The 19843-nt window shown below is 43.7% G+C and overlaps 2 protein-coding genes across 6 annotated transcripts in view; one reads left to right on the top strand and one right to left on the bottom strand.

Moving 5' to 3' along the window:
- The window catches only part of NTAQ1 (N-terminal glutamine amidase 1), a 171724-nt gene that overhangs the window by 55986 nt on the left and 95895 nt on the right, over positions 1-19843 (top strand). The window contains exon 6 of one of the 3 annotated variants that reach the window (XM_060115648.1): positions 13071-13225. The exons of the other annotated variants lie outside the window; for them this stretch is intronic. Coding sequence (XP_059971631.1) covers positions 13071-13150 — 80 coding nt within the window. The 3' untranslated portion in view covers positions 13151-13225. Of the gene's footprint in view, positions 1-13070; positions 13226-19843 lie in introns of those variants that run through there. 3 annotated transcript variants of the gene reach the window in all.
- FBXO32 (F-box protein 32) overlaps positions 8485-19843 on the bottom strand; it is a 34550-nt gene continuing 23191 nt past the window's right edge. For all 3 annotated transcript variants that reach the window (XM_060115645.1, XM_060115644.1, XM_060115646.1), the window contains exons 7-9: positions 15509-15691; positions 14426-14569; positions 8485-14008 (exon numbers count right to left, since the gene is read on the bottom strand). In XM_060115645.1, the coding sequence (XP_059971628.1) occupies positions 13919-14008; positions 14426-14569; positions 15509-15691 (417 nt within the window). In that variant the 3' untranslated portion in view covers positions 8485-13918. The remainder of the gene's footprint in view (positions 14009-14425; positions 14570-15508; positions 15692-19843) is intronic.

Genomic DNA, 19843 nt, shown 5'->3' on the forward strand with positions numbered 1-19843 from the left:
TAAAACAAATCTTCCAGGGGTAATATAGGAGACACAACACTTTATGTCATAAGTGATTCTGTGAAATAGACCACAAAGTTTAATGTGTTTCTTTAATGTATGTCCCTTCACACCTGTACCTATGACTCTGTGAATTGTGTTCAGAAATTAAAGAGTGACTAGAGTTTTTTTCCTCAATTATATGCCCAGGCAACTGCTCTTTGAGTTAAGGAATGTGGCCCCTGTGAGAAGTAATTGAAAAAAACAGTTGTCCCCTGAGCTAGGAAGTGAGGTAACCTGTGATAGTTAAACTAGTTAAAATTAACTCATAGTGGGAAAAAAAAAAAACCCACAACAAAGTTCTGGGACAAGAGATACTCACTCAACATCCTGTTACTATAATTAGCAAATTACAGAGTAGGGTCCTGTTTTCAGCAGATAATTAGCATTTCTAACCCTTAGTTGTCTCATCGGTAAATGGGGGGATACGCCTTAGGAAGGTGGTAGAAGCGGGACCAGATCACATCTTGAGATCTCTGTTAGGTTTAATGTCCTTAAATCCGTGAAGTTCATGCTTTTAGGGTTGCCTGAATTCAGGGTTTCTCCCGTCTCTGTTTTTTTCAAGTTAAAATTATATTAATTAGGCACAAAAAATAATGAAATATTGCCATTTGCAGCAACATGGATGAACCTAGAGATTATCATACTAAGTGAAGTAAGTCAGAAAGAGAAAGACAAATATCATATAATATCACTTTTGATAATACAACTGAACTTATTTACAAAACAGAAACAGACTCACAGACATAGAAAATAAGTTTATGGTTACCAAAGAAGAAGCAACGGGGAAGTATAAATTAGGAGTATGGTATTAACAGATGCACACCACTATACGTAAAATAGATAAACCACAAGGATTTACTGTACAGCACAGGGAACTATATATTCAATATCTTGTAATAGCCTATAATAGAAAAGAACCTGAAAAAGAATATATATATATATATTTATATGCATAACTGAATCACTTTGCTATACATCTGAAACTAACACAATATTGTAAAGCAATTATAGTTCAAAAAAAATTGCACTCATGTCGAAGCACTTCAGAGTTGTGAAATGCCCGACCTAGAAAGAGGGGCGCATGCATCCTAACTGGGAGAGGGGAAGAGGGGGCTGTGTTCGTACATAGGAGGGAAACGGATGCAGCGCTGTGCTCTGTATATAATCTCTTCCCGTCTACTAGGGGCAGGGCTATGAACACAAGCCAAGAAGTCTTTCAGTTATTTGCTGGCAAGTCTTCCTCTAAAAGAAAGACCATTTGGATGGCAAGGCTAATGAGGGTTTAGCCTGGAGACCCCGGGGCACCTGGTGCAGGAAATACGTATTTCACAAAGACTCTTCACAAGATATCGTACTAGATGCTGTGTGGGAAAGACAGCTGTAGAGTCATAAAAGGACACCAGGTTTAGGATCAGATCTGAGCTTAAAACCTACCTCTGTGGTTTAGTAACTGTGTGTCGAGAGTGTGTGATAGTAAATGTTTAAAAATCAGCTCTCTCTCAGAAAAAAAAAAAAGCTCTGATTTGTAGCTCTTGCTGATTTCTGAGGTATAAATATCCCCACTATGGCTGATTTTAAGTTACCAACATGCCACTGAATGTGAGGTTGGAAAAAGATGAATCCATTCAGCTCAGCTCTCATGAGCCAGCTTCAGCCTGCCGCACTGTGTGATACTGAACACATCATATAATTTCTCTGAGCATCCCCAGTTTCCACATTTGTAAAGTGAGGATAATACTTGTATCTACCTTACAGGGTTGCTATGGCAGTTAAAAATGTATTTGAAAGCATTTGGGAAAGAGTAGGATTCAGTTCATTATTGATGTTGCATCTGGGCTTCCTTTATTTCTTATTACCTTGGAGTTTATAAAATTTAAAGGACTTTCACCCAAGAAAAATTCTAACTGATGGAGAAGTGTATATGTGCCTGTTGTGGGAGTTGGGAGGGGATGGAGAGGGTGTTGAAGAAAAAAAAACAAGAAATAAAACAAAAAGACAAAATAACAGTTTCCTCTGAACTATTATATGATTTCCTAAAACCACAAAAGCCTATATGAGCTAAAAGGGACCTAGAGACTAGCTAATCCAACCCACCTGCCTGTTAAAGATGAGGAAACTGAGTCAGAGAACAGAAGTGACTTCCCTGAGGTTCAGCCCTGCTGTGACAGCCCTGAGTAGAAGCTGAGTCTGCTGGCCGGCTGTCCGGGGCTCATCTTGTGAGCCCACCTCTTTTCAGCCTGCATTTGTTGGCTTGAGCAAACAGTGATGGGAATCTAAGGCCTCCATTCACACTGGTCAGGAAAAGTGATTTGGCTTAATCATCAGAATAGCTCATAAACCAGTGGTCTCCAAAGTGAGGTGCTGGAAGGAAAAAAAAAAAGAAAACTTTCATTGATTTCTCTATTAAAGAGTAAGAAGTAAAGAAATTATCTATGAGGCTTCTGGCAGGAAATAATCTTGTGTAGTTCCATTGAAGGGACTACTCAGACAGGTGTGGGTGGAGTTAAGGGAACACAAAAGATGCTGAGGCCCCCAGAGATGAGCAACAAGGAAAATTACTTCTCCCAGGTTTGGGGAGGAGCCTCATGATGGCTGGAGCCGTAAGGAGGGTTTATGTGGAGGAGGGCTGCAGCTTCTGCCAGAGACCAGGGGGGCCAGTCGGGAGGGAGCAGGCAAGAAGAACCCTGAACTCTTTCTCTTTCTGCTCTGGTCTCTGCCAGCACCTCCCATTGGACAAACCCAACCAGATGCCAACTGGCAAGAGAGTCTGGGCGACGCAGCCCTTTGTGGTCAGCCTTCTAGGGCATTGAGCTAGGCAGAGGAGCGGAGAATGGATCTTCGGGGACAAGCAGAGAACAACCAGCGCAAAAGCTTTACAAATGTTTAATGTCTGGATTGACAGTGGCCCTTTCTGTCCATCTATCAGATGTCAGTCAGTACCCAAGGCACCTTGGCCTCAGTGGCGAGCGGAGGCCAGTGGTACCCAAAGTTGATCGTTTGTTTTCAGTGTACTGTGACATATTGTAACTTCTGTATGCCTGACTAAATGGATTTATGGATTACAGTATCTAGTTTTAAATAAACAAAATCTCACAAAGTGGACAAATGCTTTAAGAAGTTTCCTAGTTTCTCGCAAAGAAACAGCAGAATGACGATACTACTATTGCAGATGCAAAGGAACAGAAAAATTGTGAGCACTAATATGGCTCTTCACTGGCTCCATTAGCTTAATGATAAGCTAATGAGATCTGACTAAAAATTGGCCAAAAAGTTCATAATGATCACAACTATTTGAAATATCGGTTTACGTCCATTATTACTAATGATGACTGTCCTCCTATGTGTGCATTATGCTTTGAAATATTAGTTAATGATAGTAATGCCTGCCAATACTTCATAGATAGATAAATAAATACACGTATATTGGGTTTATGCTTAAAAAATGTTTATTGATGGGATGGTTGGAGACCACTGGTTTTAAACAATAAGCAAAGGCTAGAATTGTGGGGGGTCCTTGATTTAGTTATTATGTTTCTCTTTAGAGACAGTGAAGGCTACATGGTTTTTCTGCCTAGAGCACATAATGCAAAAAAAAAAAAGTGGGCTTGTGAATAATAACAAATGTTTATGTAAAGCTTATTATGTGTTAAGCACTGCTCTAACCACACAAAAGGTATTAATCATGTAAAATGCAGCAACTCAATTACTCCTCACAACAATTCCATGATGTAGGTACTGTCATTATCCCCATTTTACAGATAAGGGGACTGAGGCAGGTCAAGGTTTAGTACAGTGCCTGGTACAGCCAGGAAGAGGCAGGGCAGGGTTCAAACTCAGACAGGTTGGCTTCAGATTCTTTGCTCACTATGCCTTGCTGCCTCTCTGAAGGTAGTAGGGGCTCCTTGGAGTAATTTTGAAATTAAGAAAAAATGAAATTGCAAAGTAAAATTAAAACAATTGAATACAAGTTTAAAAAGTACTAAGAAAGGGGAGTCACTCAAGTACTCTTATGTGGGTTAAGAGTGACTGTTTCCTTGCACTCTTTGGCATCTGCCAAATGTTATTTCTCAGGATGTGGTAGCTGGCTAACTGCCTCTTGTAGCCACTAGATTCCGCTCTCCCTCTGGTTTTTCTCCCTTGCCCTCTGAAGCCTTCCTCTAGACTTTCCTTGCCTTTGTTCTCTTTCTAGGAGCTTGTATTTATTAGTCAGGGTTCTCCAGAGGCATAGAACCAATAGGATGTCTCTCTCTCTCTCTCTCTCTCTCCATCTCTGTAGAGATACATATAGTACCCCCTTCCCCAGATATAGATATATAGATGTTGCAGGAAGGGACCCCTTCCAGGGCCCGAGAGCGGGCTCTTGTCTAACACTCGGAAATGAATTGTCCGAGGAGACACATGTGCTGACAAAGCAAGAGACTGTATTGGGAAGGGGCGCCCGGGGGGAGAGCAGGAGGGTCAGGGAACCCAGGAGATCTGCTCTGCCATGTGGCTCCCAGTCTCGGGTTTTATGGGAATGGGGTTAGTTTCCAGGTTGTCTCTGGCCAGTCATTTTGACTCAGGGTCCTTCCTGGTGGTGCTTGCATCACTCAGCCAAGATGGATTCCAGCAAGGACGATTCTGGGAGGTTGGTAGGACATGTGGACTGGCGTCTCCTCTCTCCTTGAGACCTTTCCTGAATTCTTCCGGTTGATGGTAGCTTGTTAGTTCTGCATTCCTTACCTGGACCTCCTGTTGTAAGATGACTCATGCAAGTGGCTACTATCTTGCCTGGCCAGGGCGGGCAGCTTCGGTCCGTGTTTCCCCTAACATAGAGATAGATTTTATTCTTTAAAATAAAATATTTTGTTCTTTAAAATCTGTCTATCTATAGAATTTAGTTATTTTAAGGAATTGGCTCATGCAGTCGTGGTGGCGTTGGCAAGTCCACAATATGCAGGGCAGGCCGGCAGGCTGGAGACCGAGAGAAGAGCTGATGCTGCAGTTTCGAGTCTGGAGGCAGGATTCCTTCCTTGGGGGCAGCGGGGGGGGGGGGGCGGCGGGCGCAGGCTTTTCCTCTTGAGGCCTTCAACTGATTGGATGAGGCCCATCCACATGGTGGAGGGTCATTTTCTTTATTCAGGGTCTACTGATTTAAATGTTAATCACGGGCTTCCCTGGTGGCGCAGTGGTTGAGAGTCCGCCTGCCGATGCAAGGCATGCGGGTTCGTGCCCCGGTCCGGGAAGATCCCACGTGCCGCGGAGCAGCTGGGCCCGTGAGCCATGGCCGCTGAGCCTGTGTGTCCGGAGCCTGTGCTGCGCAACGGAAGAGGCCACAACAGGGAGAGGCCCGCGTACCGCAAAAATAAATAAATAAATAAATAAATGTTAATCACGTCTAAAAATTACCTTCACAGCAATATCTAGATTGGTGTTTGACCAAACAAATGAGCACCATGGCCTTGCCAGGTTGACACATAAAATTCCCACTGCAGGGCTCCTTGAAGAGATCTGGGGTTCATTTGGGCTTCTGTTACTTTTCTAGAACACTGGTGAGGCTCAGGCACTGGGACCGTAGGGAATACAGAGAACTTTAGTTCTCTCCACAAGGGACATCTGCCCAGACTTCAGTGTTCTGTTTTTTGTTTTCAAGAAACCATTTGAAGCCACCAAATGGGCTTGGGTGGTAGGTCTTGGTCTCTGGTTCTGAAGCCACAGTCCCTGGCTCCCAGATTTCAAAGGAGGAGCCCCTGTTGATACTGATTCAGGAAGAGCATATAGTAGGCTTGTGTCTGATGCTGCACTGGTCTCTTTCTCAGAAGCACGAACTCAGTTCTTCCTCTCTGAATTCCTCTGGTACTTTGTCCCTCACTAGGGCACTCGGAACTTTGGATCGTATGTTGTGGTTGACGTCCACTCTCTTGCCCGCCTGGGGACCAGGTCGATAAAGTTCTTTGAGAGCAAGTGCTGAATGGCTTCTGAATGGCTGTTCTGGTGCCCAGGACATTGCTGCTTCATAAACATGGCTTAAACATTGGCGAGAATTTGAAATGCTGCTTCTCTCTGATGCTTCTTGGGTACAAACATGATTGACGTCAGCCTCGATGAAGCCCGTGTAGAACGGGAGAGAGGCAACTTTACATCTGTCCCCGACAGGCAGAGCCCTCCCGTCCAGTTTTTGCAGGTCCGCGTATCAGGGCGGCCAAGATAACTTGCTGCTGATTTAGGCTGTGCCTTTTATTTGCAGACAGATCCTCATTCAGCGTGGAATGGGGGACATGCAGCAGAAGGATCAGAGGGCATTTGTCTGAAGGGGCCGAGCTAGAGTGTCTGTCTGATGCACTGTCCTGGCTTCCTGTATGGCTGTAACAAGCTACCACAAATTTAGTGGCTTAATACAAATTCATTAGAAGATCGGAAGTCTGGCACAGGTCTCACTGGGCCAAGGTCAAGGTGTCAGCAGGGCAGGGTTCCCTTCTGTAGGCTCTAGGGGTTGATGGTTTCCTTGCCTTTTCCGGATTATAGACTTCGATATATTTCCTTGTCTCTTTGGGGAACCATTATTCTGCCCGCCATAGCAGCCTTATGATTTCCATTTTAAAATAAGCTATTAGTGTAAGATATGATTTTTAATGGAAAGGTATGAACATTTCACTAACTTTAACAATGTTAGATTTTTTTTAGAGAATTTGAGATATATTTATGTTTACTAAATTTATAAGTTATTAATTTACTTGGGAATGTTTTGCTTATTAGGGTTGAAGCTTCTTTGAGCAGGTATTTGAAGTGCTTATTTAAAAAAAACCAAATGCATAGAGTTATAATTGCAGCTTTAAATGTTTAAAGGAATTTTTATTGTTTCTAAAAGGGACTTGTTTAGTCTGTCCAATGTGAGTTTATCAAACAGTAATAAAAGGCCCTCTTATTTCGTATGAAAATTTACTAGACTTGTAAAGGTTTAGTTGAACTTAAAAGAAACTTTAATGAACACGAGGTTTCCACATTTGTTACTTTTTCAACTACCATTAATTTTTAACCAAGACACTATAAATAGTTGTATACATGTAAGCTCAGGCTGATTCTTATTCTAGTCCAGGGTAAGTTTGTGGTCCTGAGACTTTCAAAAGCATTTTCTGAATCTGTGTGTGGGTTTATTCATTGATTCAGCCCAGGCATTGTGCTAGGTACAAATAAGATTACAGTGTAACAAAGTCCATATGCAAAAAAGTGATACAGAAGATGAGATTTTCTCAGTTGGAGGGAGCTTCAGCCAGGAGGTGGTCCTGAGGAGCAATACATGCTTATCAGTCAGAGGGGCTGGCAAAAGCATTCTAGGCAGGTGGAACGGCCTGCGCAAAGAATGCATGGGATATGTAGGGAATGGTGAGATTTTGTGATCCTGTTGGGAGTTAAAAAAAAATCTCTAATTATCCTCAGGTGCCTTTTATGTCATTTTCTGATGGAGAGTTAGTGGCAGGATCAGGGCAGGTTCCAGAGTAAATGTGTCGAGGAAGTCTGTCTGTCATCCATGGGTTAGTCACTTGAGCATATTATACCCAACTAGGAATGCAGTGCAATTCCTAACCCGATTCTCTTGTTGCTCAGGAAATCATAATTATTAACATTTACTGAGCTCATATTTTATGTGCCCGGCTCCTAGCACTTTACACGTATTAGCTCACTTGACCCTCACAGCCATAGCAATAGATTGATTATCAACAGAGTCGAGGAAACGGACACAGAGAAGGGTGTTAAGTAAGGTGACAAAAGTCACACTGCAGGTAAGTGACAGGACCACGATCTGAACCTTGCACAAGCCGTTTCCTCTTTCTGGAATGCTCGTGCCCTCATCTTCTGAGGCTGGCTCCTTCTCACCTTTCAATATCACTTCCTCAGAGAGCTCCCCCTACCCCCAACCCACCTTGTTATTCTGCATCTCAGTCCCTTGTTTATTCCCTTCATAGCACTTATTACAAATTAAATTCATCCCCTACTTGTTTTTTTCTTTCCCACTAGAATCTAAATTCCATTAGGATAGAGACCCCATCTGTTTTGTTCACCACCCTATACCCAGTGCCTTGCACAGTGTAGCATATAGTACCTGTTCAATAAATGTCTGTTGATGAGTAAATTAATACTGACTTTAAAGTTCATTATTCCCAAAGCATTCTATTATATGAATAGTAAGTGGAAATACCCGATTTGAGCATAATACTGTATTTCTGATTCAGGTTGGTACTCAGCAGCAAGCTTAGTTTTCTATGTATTCCTAGAAAATTTTACAACGATGATAAGTTTCTGGGAGAAGGAATATAACTTTCATTCAGCAAAAGATAAACATACTCAGTTCGATGAAAAAACAACTTGAATTGACATGCACCAAAAATGCACCAGTGTGTGTTGTTGGAAAAACATTTATTGCAATTCAGTGTCAAAAAAAATTTTTACAAAAATACGCCACCGTCTGGTACAAACAACTATAAAAAAAGAAATCAGTTCATCATGCAAGAAAAGAGTGCAAATAATTTATACAGAAAGACTCAGCTCACACAATATTAAATAAACATCTTTGCATGTAATTGGTCTAACCTTAAACTTTTAGTTAAAATGTTCAATCCCCTATTGTATTTTTAATTAAAAAAGTACTTTAAAGCTTCTAAAGCTTAGGACATGGACTTTAATATACACCCCCTCTGGCTAGGGTGATTGGCACTTGGTAGAATAAAGATGGCGCCAAGTGTTCTCAAGCATAGAGCACTGCTTGGAGCCTTCTGTTTAACAGACTTGTGTATCATTAATTAAACAAACATTTCTATACTCAAAGACAGAAGAAGTCATGTTCAAACTCCAGAAGTAATGTTGTAGCAGATGGAGTTTCAAGAAGTTCAGAGTTTTGAAGCAGCCATCCATTTTTGGCCAGACGGAGCAGGGCCTGAGTTTTGAGAGATCTCTCAGAAAGCTTTGTTTGCTGAGTTCAAGGACACTTTGAAAAATGTCTAGCAGACAAAGTCATGAACATCGTGGTCCCTTGCTCCTCGCTGCCTCATGGAACAATCCCCCTTTGCTTGTGAGGTTTAGCAGAGAGTGATCTTCCACTGGGTAGAAGCTTATTGGATCTCACAGCAGGTACCAGGGAGATGGAAGGGATGGATTAAATGTACCTTTTAGTCTAAGGGGAGAGGAAATACCTGCTTGGTTACCATCAGAACCTCAGTTTCTAGAAAGCAAGCCAGCTGCTCAGCCATTATGTGTCTCAGGGGCCACCTTTATACTTAAAATCTAATTATCCAGGGAAAAATAAACTTGTCAAAATATGCTGCTTACCTTGTGGCAAGCAGGTTGTACTCACTAGTATGCCGTACTCACAGCAGAGTCAGAAGTCTGTAACAATGTTAAGCAACTCCTTAACTTCTCCAGGAAGAATCAGGGACTTAAAATGTCTTTAAAAGTTAACGGCCAGACACCGAACACTGGACACGAACGTGCCTTCCACAGCGAACTTCTTGAGAAGAATCAGCTCAGGTGTCACGTGTGTCCAGCCACAACAAAAGGTGCTGGGGCAGGGGGTACAAAGTCAAGGCCTCAGAAAGTCCCAAGTTTACGCTCAGGTCCACTGCTGAGCGCCCGGTGGGTTGAGGCATGTCACCTGAATATTCTGCACCCACTACCTCATTTTGAAAGGCAGAAGGAATGCCAGACTCCAGCGTTTCTAGCCTCCCTCCCAGCGCTCAAGTCTGGGGGAGGAGTTTCCTTCCTTTGGAAAAACCACGAGGGTTGACTCTCCTTAACAAAACGGAGAAGAAAGCATCTACAGAAAACACTGAGTTTAAAGGAATTACGATCTTGTTTGTTGAAGACATCAGGGGCCCGAGATATATCAAAGAGCCCCATCTCTGCGTTTGCCTACAGGTTGAGGGTGTTTCTGAGGTCTGTTTAAACACTAATAGGATTTTAGGCCAGCATCCAGTCAGAGGATGGTTCACAGACTCGGAGAGTTGGAAACAGATTAAAACAAGAAAACACGAAAAACAACAGATGTCAACATAGAAGATGATGATAGAGTTTAGTTTAAAAAAAATTCACACATAAAATTATTACAGTTAAAAAAATTCACACGTAAAATAGCGTGTTTGCATAGCAAGACATAATTGCCCTTCAGCCTGGCAGGAATATATAAACTCAGGTGCCTATTTTATGATAAACATTGTATTGAACACTAAGAATGATATGCTTTTGAAATGACTGAACTTCTTGTAAATCACACCACTTGCTTAGACAAATGAAATTACAAGCTCTTTCTCTTCTCCCACATAAAAACAACGGAAACAAGGAGCCTGTGTTAACTGCAAGCTCCCAAACAGTTTTTGAAGAGAGAACTGTGGCAATAAGGCAATGTACACACTCATTACCTTCCTTCACCGTTGCCAAGTAAAGCCCGTTCTCGCCTTGACAGCTTTGCAGCCCACCTAAAATATCAATATCTCCTCTGAGCCACTTCAATATAAAATGGATCATCACTAAACACAGGTCATCTTACAGCTGACCCTTTTGATCTCAAAACTGGGGATGCTTTCACATTATAGTTGCTGCCACAATCCTCCCACGTGACTGGTCCATCCACTAAAAGTAACAGCATTGAGTAATAACACCATCTAGTTTAAAATGTCTGGATCTTGTTATGCGTTGAGCCCTCCTAAGCTTCGCATCTTCTCCTTTCCTCAAATGCTGTGCCTTCTTCTCAAGAAACTCTAGGATCGTTGCTCGGAAACCTGTGTGTCGAACCAAAGCATAACATCCCTGTGGCTCGGCTTCCACTGTCCCGGACAAAACTCTTCCCTTCTCTGGAAGTCCAGATTACTTTCATACTTGACATCAATTTTAAATTCTCCTTTACAGAGTTGGGGTGGGGGTAGGTAGGTACAGCAAAGACAGTAGAGCATTCTGTCTCTTCCAGCACTTTCCATCGTCATGTCCCTTCTGGCTTTTAGAACAGCAGTTCTGAGACAGAGATTCTTTGTTTTTGTTTTTTAGGTCACTTTGTCCTGGGAGGGTTTGCCAATAGAAATTCTATAGACGGTTAGTGCCCAGGGAACAAGCATTTTCTTTTTGCGGTACGCAGGCCTCTCACTGTTGTGGCCTCTCCCGTTGCGGAGCACAGGCTCCGGATGCGCAGGCCCAGCGGCCATGGCTCACGGGCCCAGCCGCTCCGCGGCATATGGGATCCTCCCAGATCGGGGCATGAACCCGTATCCCCTGCATCGGCAGGCGGACTCTCAACCACTGCGCCACCAGGGAGGCCCAAGCATTTTCTTTTTAACTCGCTTTACTTATACGTGTGGCTCTGGCCATGCTTCACAGCCACCCCGTGGCACCAACACAGATGCTCACAGCTGCTGTGCTCTTTTTCCCCACTGCCCTCCCACAAACCACAGCATCAAAGACATGCCACTTCTATTCCTTCCCCTTTCCCTCTCCACCTGCCATTTCCTTCCTTATTCTCCTCTTCCAATGAAAGGGAACCACAAATGTTGGTTTCTTCTTTTCTTTTCCTTAAAAATTTTCCTTGACTCTGTCACACACCACCTGCAATTATGCCAAAGGAGATGGGGAGAGCCCCGAGTCACCATCTGGGTAGACATTTCAGAAAACCGTTAAGCCTGTCCCTTGTGGTAGGGTCGTTTTGCACAGATGCTCCTGCTGCCTGGGGCACGCTATGCGGCCATGAGCACCACGGACAGTCCAAGTGACACTGGTTCGCCAGTTTTGTGCTGACAGTCAAAGCAGGCGACATTTCTGGGCCTGCAAACCTGAAGGTGCCGAGGAGCCTCATCCGCTCCCTCAGCATGGAGAGGTGGAGGCCATGAGTTGGGGGGAAGATGTGGAACGCCATGAACGCCAAAAAGTGCCAGAGGCAAAGTTTCCAGGGCCCTCACAGCAACGACAGTCCCAGCTCCACCCACATCTTTAAGGAAGCTGAGACCTTTGTGAGAACCTGCCTGAATTATGGAAGACAGAGCTTTTTATTCCATGGTCTGGACCCCGCATTCTCAGTGCGGCCTTGACTCCGGGGGAGAAGAGATATTACAGTAGTTTGTGGCCCTCCAAAGCTCAACCTTACCCAACAAGACCTTATTCTTCAGTATTTACTTTTGCTCAGAATTGAAACAAACAATTTACTTTTTTCTTCTTCAGGGGGGTGGTGATGAAAAAAGATATTAAGAAATCCTGGTGTAGGCACACACCTTGCAAAGTGAGGGACATCAACTAGTGGTCGAGTTCCCTTCCGGATGCTGGTACTTGGGTTGTGCTTTGAGGGAAGGGCGTGAAGGGGTCCTGCATCACTAGTTGGTCCCTTGGCTTGTCTCTGTACATTCTTAACCATCTCTCCCCATTTCAGGTCACCCCAAATTCAACCCCTAACAATACACTGCTCCTCAACGTAACTGTGAACCGAGTTCCTATTTCTGCTTCACTTATGTGCCAAGGTCATGCTGGGTGGCCACTTTATTTACCGAAAAAAAAAAAAAAAAGGAAAGCAAATACAATTGCAAAAATATGTACATTGTTGTAGAAAAGCAAAGTTCTATAAAAAGTAAAAAACAAAAACATCCCCCATTCCCTCCCAGGAATATTGACTCCTTAAGTCCTGAGATTTCCTTCTTCCACATAGTTACCTGCTGGTATTGGCCTAGCAAGTTCCCCTGGGGTTGGGAGCAAGTTAAGGATGAACTCATAGTACCTCTGCTTCCTATCTGGCTGGAACGCCAGGCTTTACTTTATCATCCTTACAAGGAGCCCTTCCTCAGGTTGACTAAATTTTGGTGTTGCATGTAAAGAACACTCCTCAACTATCACCCACCAAGAGGAACAGCAGCTGATAGGTAAAACCTGTTTTACAAGCCTTTATCAGTACTCTGGCTCCAAACAGTCCCCAGGGATAGGCTTATCCGTGAAGATACCCCAGGAAGCCCAGACAAGCCAAGAAGTTAAACAGGAATAAGAAAGTCTTCACAGCTATTGGGTGACTAATTCCATCTTTTCTGTGGCAGGATTTCCTCTTGAACTGTTTTTAATTGGCCTTATGATGTTGTCCCGAATGAGCTACAACATGGAAGGAAGAAAGGCATAGATGCTTTGGGGTTGTTCTAGAAAAGAGGCAACCCCAAAGAGTGTCCCATTCGTCTAAAAAGGAAGCCTGAAGCATGATGAGGATTGCCTCCAACATCTCTTCCTGTTTTAAATCACTTTGTAGATGATGAAGAAACAAGAAAAACAGAGACTGCCTACTGGACCACGCGCTTTGTCAGAGCGAGTATTGTAGCTTTCCGAGGTAGACTATTGTGTGGTATCTTCAGAAGATAAGGCCCTATACCCACGCGGGTTTAAGATGAGTGGTGCTTCCTTTGCCTTTTCAAAACAAACTCCAGATCAAAACCCACAGCCCAGGGATTTCTCATATGTAGTTTTTCTTCTTTTTTTTTTCCAACACATTTTCACATTGTAAACAAAGAGCATTCTATCTTGTATTTGAGTTTTGCCCCTTTCTCCCACATCTCTAGGGAACTATAAAGGAGTCTCAGTGAACGCCAAGAGAAATCCATTTTCACCGATGAAATAGAATTCCTGCCTTATAGTCTTGCTGGCAAATCATTAGGAAAAATAGTTTATTTACAGTATTTCTGCTTTTCCATACCAATTCTAATGAGAAGTCCATATGCTTAAACTCCCAGCCAGCAACTGCATCTCTCCCCTCCAACGTCCTCTCAATGGCTTATCTCAGAAGTTTTGAGCCAATGTCTAAAATGTACACTATTTACAAATGAAGCGTCCAAACTCTGTATTTCCAACCATCCAATCAGCAGGGGAACCCTTCTGAAGTGTTGTCATGTGCTGGGATTCAGAACTTGAACAAGTTGATAAAGTCCTGGGGTGAAAGTGAAACGGAGCAGCTCTCTGGGTTATTGGCTGTGCACGGGTGATCGGTGCCCTAGAAAGGAACATCATGGTTAGGTGGGCATTCTTGGCAGCATCTCATTGGCTTGTAGCACCCTAAGTAAGCCATTGCCCGACCTCAAAACAACATTCCTCTGTCAGGAATGCCCTGTGTTATGGAAAAACTAAAGAGCTGCGTGTGTGTGTGTGTGTGTGTGTGTGCACACCTGTGCACAGAGCGATGGGGGAGTTTGGGGGGGGCTTGCAGAAAGTAATAAACACGGTGGGGGGGTGAAGGAAACGAAGGTCTTTGAAAGTTTCTCTCCCCAGGGGCTGCATCAGTTTTACCTTCACCTTCAACTGGGGGCTACAACAGTGAAGAGCAGGAAAGCATTTGGCGACACAGTGCTAGTGCCATTTGCTCTTAGGGGCTGGGCTGGGGATGTGTGGCAACGACCTCCAAGACATATACCTTCCAGGAAAGAATATGGCAGTGTCTGCAAAGCTGAAGGGTGTCTCCATACTGCTCTTTCCGTGGGTAACAGCGCACAAGTTTAAAATACATCTTCTTCCAATCCAGCTGTCCTTTATCTGACAAAATTAATCGCTTGCGGATCTAAATATCAAACAAATAAAAGTAGTTCTGAAAAGTTCTGCTCCTGCCTCCTTTCCACCTTTTTCACCTATACCCTGGCAACAGCTAGGGAAAAAGTAGCAAAGATATAAAGAAGTAGCTTCTGAGCTCTACCTAGTGAAAGAAACAATAGCTTTTAACCAGTCTTTAAAAGAAACAGGTGGCTGATGACGCCTGACTGGTGACCTGTACTAAATTGCATTTGGATGGTCTTGAAAGTTTAGGTGATCTCAATAAACCACTTCAATCTTTTCTTTGCTGTAGACTTGAGTGATTATTTCCAGGGAGATGCAGTGACTGCTTGGCACAATGGCTCTATTTTATATCAAAATATTAGTGGTTTCGTGAACAGAACTAGTTGAGCTCACACTTCTATGTAAAGAAGTTGGAAAAAAATCTGAGGCAGTGTGCAGAGGGGAAAGAGGCCTAGAGCTGGTGTCAGAAGGCCCAAATTCAAGTCCAAGGCCAGTTTCCCCACCTAGAGAGCGCTCCACTAATTTGGATATGTCACTTAGCCACTTGTGGCCTTAGTCCCTCCATCCGTTTGAAGTGGGCATAATGATATCTACCCTTCCCTGGGTCATTAACACAAAATGAAATAACATCAGGAAAAGTCCTTTAGCTGTAAAATCTCATAAAAATGTAAGTTATTTTGTTAGAAAAGAAGGACTGGTGCCAATTTATGAATTTTTTTTGGAGCAAGTTGTAACATGGGACTAGGTTAAGAACATAAGGTGGGTTTCTTTTTTCCTATTGAAACACATAAACAAAATCTCACAGATATTATTTAGAAACTCCTTGAACTGTTTTCTAGTCAAACCAGGGAGCCCTGGAGAGTGGGTCTGAGAAGGATGCCAAGGCAGCTTGAGGGTGGCGGGCAGAGCGGAAGAGAAGGAAGAACGGCCACGGGGCTGCACCGACCTGCCGCTCGGAGAAGTGGTACTGGCAGAGCTTCTTCCATAAGAGCCGGTCCTCGCTGAGCACGTGCAGCTCAGGGGCTGCCTGGCCCAGGCTGACCAGGTCTCGCCCGTCGCTCAGCCTTTGCATGATGTTCAGTTGTAAGCACAAAGGCAGGTCAGTGAAGGTGAGGCCTTTGAAGGCAGGCTGTGGGGAGAAGGGTTATGTTAAGTTGCAGGGCAGAGAGTAGCTATGCACCAGGGGACACCAAGGATGCAGCTGTCCCCTCATCCTCCTGCCTCAAGGTGGTTTATTGATCAGAGATCAAAGCAGCAGTTCTCTCTACTCTTAAGTACAGACACAGGACTCATGACCGAGACCCGCAAAGAACAGCCTGGAGCGGCTCCAGCAGATGGTGCCAGAGGGATTTTCCTAAGTTGCACAAGGCTTTTTTCTGCGTGCATTATGAAATGATCACTGCGATAAGTCTAGTAACCGTGTGTCCCCATATAAAGTGATTACAGTTTTATTGACCATATTCTTTATATTGTATATTACAGCCCCAATGGCTCATTTATTTTACACCTGGAGGTCTGTACCTCTGAATCCCCTTCATCTATTTACACTTTTGCTCCGAAAGATTCCCCTAATAGCCCACATTGGATTCCTGTGCTTCACTCAATTACAATATTCGCTACCTTCCCAAAGGACTCACTACCCTGGACAGAACACCTGCAGCCTCGGGTCTCACTGCCCGCCTCCTTGGGACCACTGATCTCCCCAAGGAGGTCTTCTCTCCAGGCCCCAAACATGCTGCCCACAGGGCCCTCACTCTGCCTGAGCCTCTGCTTGTCCACATGTGACTCTTCTTCACATCCAGTTCAAACGCACTTCCTCTGAAAGGCCTTTTCTGCTTTGGTGACTCCCTCAGGCCTTAGCCACTGCATCTTCCTAGGATTCCTAGGATCTCTTTCAGGTGCCTTTTGCAACAACTTCCTTATTGTCATGTCACGTAACCCATCTGCAGAAGGAAGTTTGAATGGAACACTCCTGCTAGGATCTAAGCTCCACGGAGGCAGAAATTTTTGTGTTTTTTCATTGCTATGTCTAGAAGAGTCTAGAAGTGTGCTAGCATATAGTAGGCACTCAATAAATATTTGTGGAATGATGAAAGTCAAATAATTCAATAGGTACAAACAGCAACAACAGAAAGACTCTATACTGGGGTGTGTGTGTGTGTGTGTGTGTACACACGTGTATGCACGCTTTGGGAATGGCTGGTCAAGAACCTTTCAGCCTAAGATCCATCATCCATTGAGGCATCTCTATTCAAACCTAGGGCTGCACGGAACATTTTGATAACTATTGGTCTGTGGAGAACACACTGGCAGTTAATCATGAGCTTCTGCAGAAGTTGCTTCTATATATCCTTGAATTTATATTTAAGCCCTTTAATGTTTAAATTCTGATGAGCTCCTGTTATTCCACCCAGACCCAGATCCTCGAAGGCAAGGTCTAAGCTTGTATCCCTTGCAGACTAGCGCAGCACAAAACCCCTCTCCTGAGTACCTATTATGCCTGGCACTGGAGCTGCTGCAGTGGGCAAGAGACCCAGAAATATAAGCAAGTCATTAGAGAACAAAGGTTAAATGCCATCAAGGATGTAAGCGCCAAGTGCTATGGGAACAATCTGTACAGAAGGTCCTCAGTAGTATTTGTTGCTATTTCTTGAACAGCAACTGGCTGCTGCCATCTGGATAAGAAGTCAGCTCAAATCGCTCGAGACCATGGTTCTGTGTCCTTCCCATGCTAGTCCTGGGTGAGCTCTTGAATTTGAACTACTGACATTTTTAGCTCAGTGTTCTATCACCTCTGGAGGTCACACAAAAAAACAACAACAAAAAAAATAAAACAGGATGAAGAAACCCTTCCTTAGCTGAGGGGAAAATATCCTGGGAATGAGTACTGAGTTCCCTCCTTGAAATTTTAGGGAACTAAAGTCTGTAGGGGGCACATCAAGGCTGGAACACACAGGATTCCAGGGGGACACACAGTCTCAGCAATTCCCTCCCTCATCTCCGCAGGGCGGCCTGGGAAGTTGGACGATGGAGAAGAGTGGGAGATGGCATGGGAGGGACACGGGATGGACAAGCAGCAGATCCGGATCCCAAGTGCCCTTGGGAAATCTGGGTCTCAGTTTCCCTGTGTCCAAAATGAATTGGCTTAGTAGAAGTCTCTGAAGATCCCTTCCAGCTCCAACAATCTCAGACTTGGAGTAGCTTCAGCCTCCTAATTCGTGAGAAGTGTCTGTGACTTGACAATTTATATTGTTCAGGCTGCTGGGCTGAACTTTCAATTGTTTGCAAAATTCAGGACTTTGCCGGACTGCAGAAGGTCCTAGACCTATTTGTCATTTATCATCTGCTCTTGATCGTACGAGCCAATAAAACTGCCATGAGATTTTCTTTTTGTTTCCAGCACTTCAAAGCATCTACTTTTTTGGTTAAAACTCCCAGGCCAATTATTACATGAACTCCTATTAAAGTCCACTTGGCAGAATTCACTCTCAAGTTTTCAAACCTGAACTTTTCCAAAATCCTTGCCCAGACCCCATGCTGAGTCCTTACTCCTGATAAATGATTAACTGCTTGCATGCCTTCTTCTATTTGAATATAAACATATAAAAGAAAAAGAAGTTACTCTTGCTCCCCCATCAAGTGTTTTGCTGAAAATCTTTTTATATTCATCCTGCCCACCCCCCATGCTTCCAAACTCTCTTCTGCCTTGCTCACAGGACACTATGATTCTCTTTGATTTTTTTCCCCTACAAGCCAGTTCTCTTAGTTTTTTTCCCCCTTCATTCTTTATTGTATAAATTATTTTTGCCAATAAAAATTGGCTCCATAGAATTAGATAGGAAATTTTTGAAGGAAAACAAGATTATCTGCTGGGAAAATACTGATAGAACTTTGGCAAATAGAAAGCAATTACTGTAAATGTCACCTTAACATTTTCACGTAATAACATACTTCTCTTTGGTCCAAACTGTTAAAAAGTAAGTTTTAAAATACAGTCCAGACTGAAGTAATTAAGTTCCTTCTCTCTCTCTCTCAATCTTTCCTTCCAGCACTGCTCTCAAAATATCGCAGCTCAGAGCCAAGGAGGGTGGGGAAGGAGGGCATGAGGTAGTAGAGTGTCATGGGTAAAAGTACAGCCTCTGCAGACAGGCCTGGGGTCAACCCACAGCTTACTGGTGGGGAGGGCCCGGCCAGGTTGTTCTTAACCACTCAGTGGGATTTTTCTCATGAGACGATGCCTGGAAGTACTGAGCACAGTGGCCAGTAAATATTAGCTATTATGATGACTCCTACTTCCAATTAGTCACTAGATGAGTTAATGAATACATTAGAGGACTTAGAAGAGTGCCTGCCACAGAGGGAGCCCTTCGCAATAATAACAGCTGACGCACTTACAATACTTACTATGGGTCAGGCACTGTTCTAAGTGCTTTCTATATATTACCTGATTAAATCTCACACCAGGGCATTGAGATAGGCATGACTGCCCCCATTTTCCAAATGAGGAAATGGAGGCACAGAGAATTCGAATCACTAGTCCCACTAGTCCTGCAATTGGTAAATTTTCATGCTCATCTGTAAATACAGGGCAATAGTTTCCAACTGTATTCCTCTGAACATTGAACAAGTTCTAAGGTAGGTGGTGGGAGGAGTGTCCCCTTCAATCATTTATTGATTCAACTAAAACTTATTGACTGCCATCTGCTCTGGTCCAGGGACAAGGAATAGAGCAGGGAACAAGATGGTGATGTCCTTTCTTTGTGGAGTTTATAAGCCAGTGGAGGAGACAGGAAAGTGAATATACATATGAGATGATTTCAGATCATAATAGCGGCTCTGAAGAAGGTAAGGTGATAGTGGCTTCAGTAGATTGGATGGTCAGGGAGGCAGGTGGCTTAAAAACCCCGAGGCAGGCCCAAGCTTAGAGTGTGCAGAGAATCACTTGGCCTGGCTGGGGTGCTGTGAGCAGAGGGGAGGGTGAGATGAACTTCAGCGTTTGATCTGTCCTGCATAGGATTTCATTGGATTTAAAAGGTTTGCAAAAGGCTGGGTCATTGAATAAAGAGTTGGAAGAAAGCTAGATTGAAAAAAAGTTTGGAAACCACTGATGTTAAAAGCTTTGCCGTTTTAGGAATAAGAAGCCCAGGGTTCTGGTCTCAGCTCTGGCCCCGATTGCTGCGTCACTTGGGGAGAGTCACTGGGCTTCTCTGATCCCCCTTTACCCTCACTCCATGAAGAGTTTTAGCAACTACAATGGGTAACTCCCAAGAGAGTTTGTAGA

This window comes from Mesoplodon densirostris, chromosome 13, assembly GCF_025265405.1.
Source record: "Mesoplodon densirostris isolate mMesDen1 chromosome 13, mMesDen1 primary haplotype, whole genome shotgun sequence".
NCBI classification, from domain to species: domain Eukaryota; kingdom Metazoa; phylum Chordata; class Mammalia; order Artiodactyla; family Ziphiidae; genus Mesoplodon; species Mesoplodon densirostris.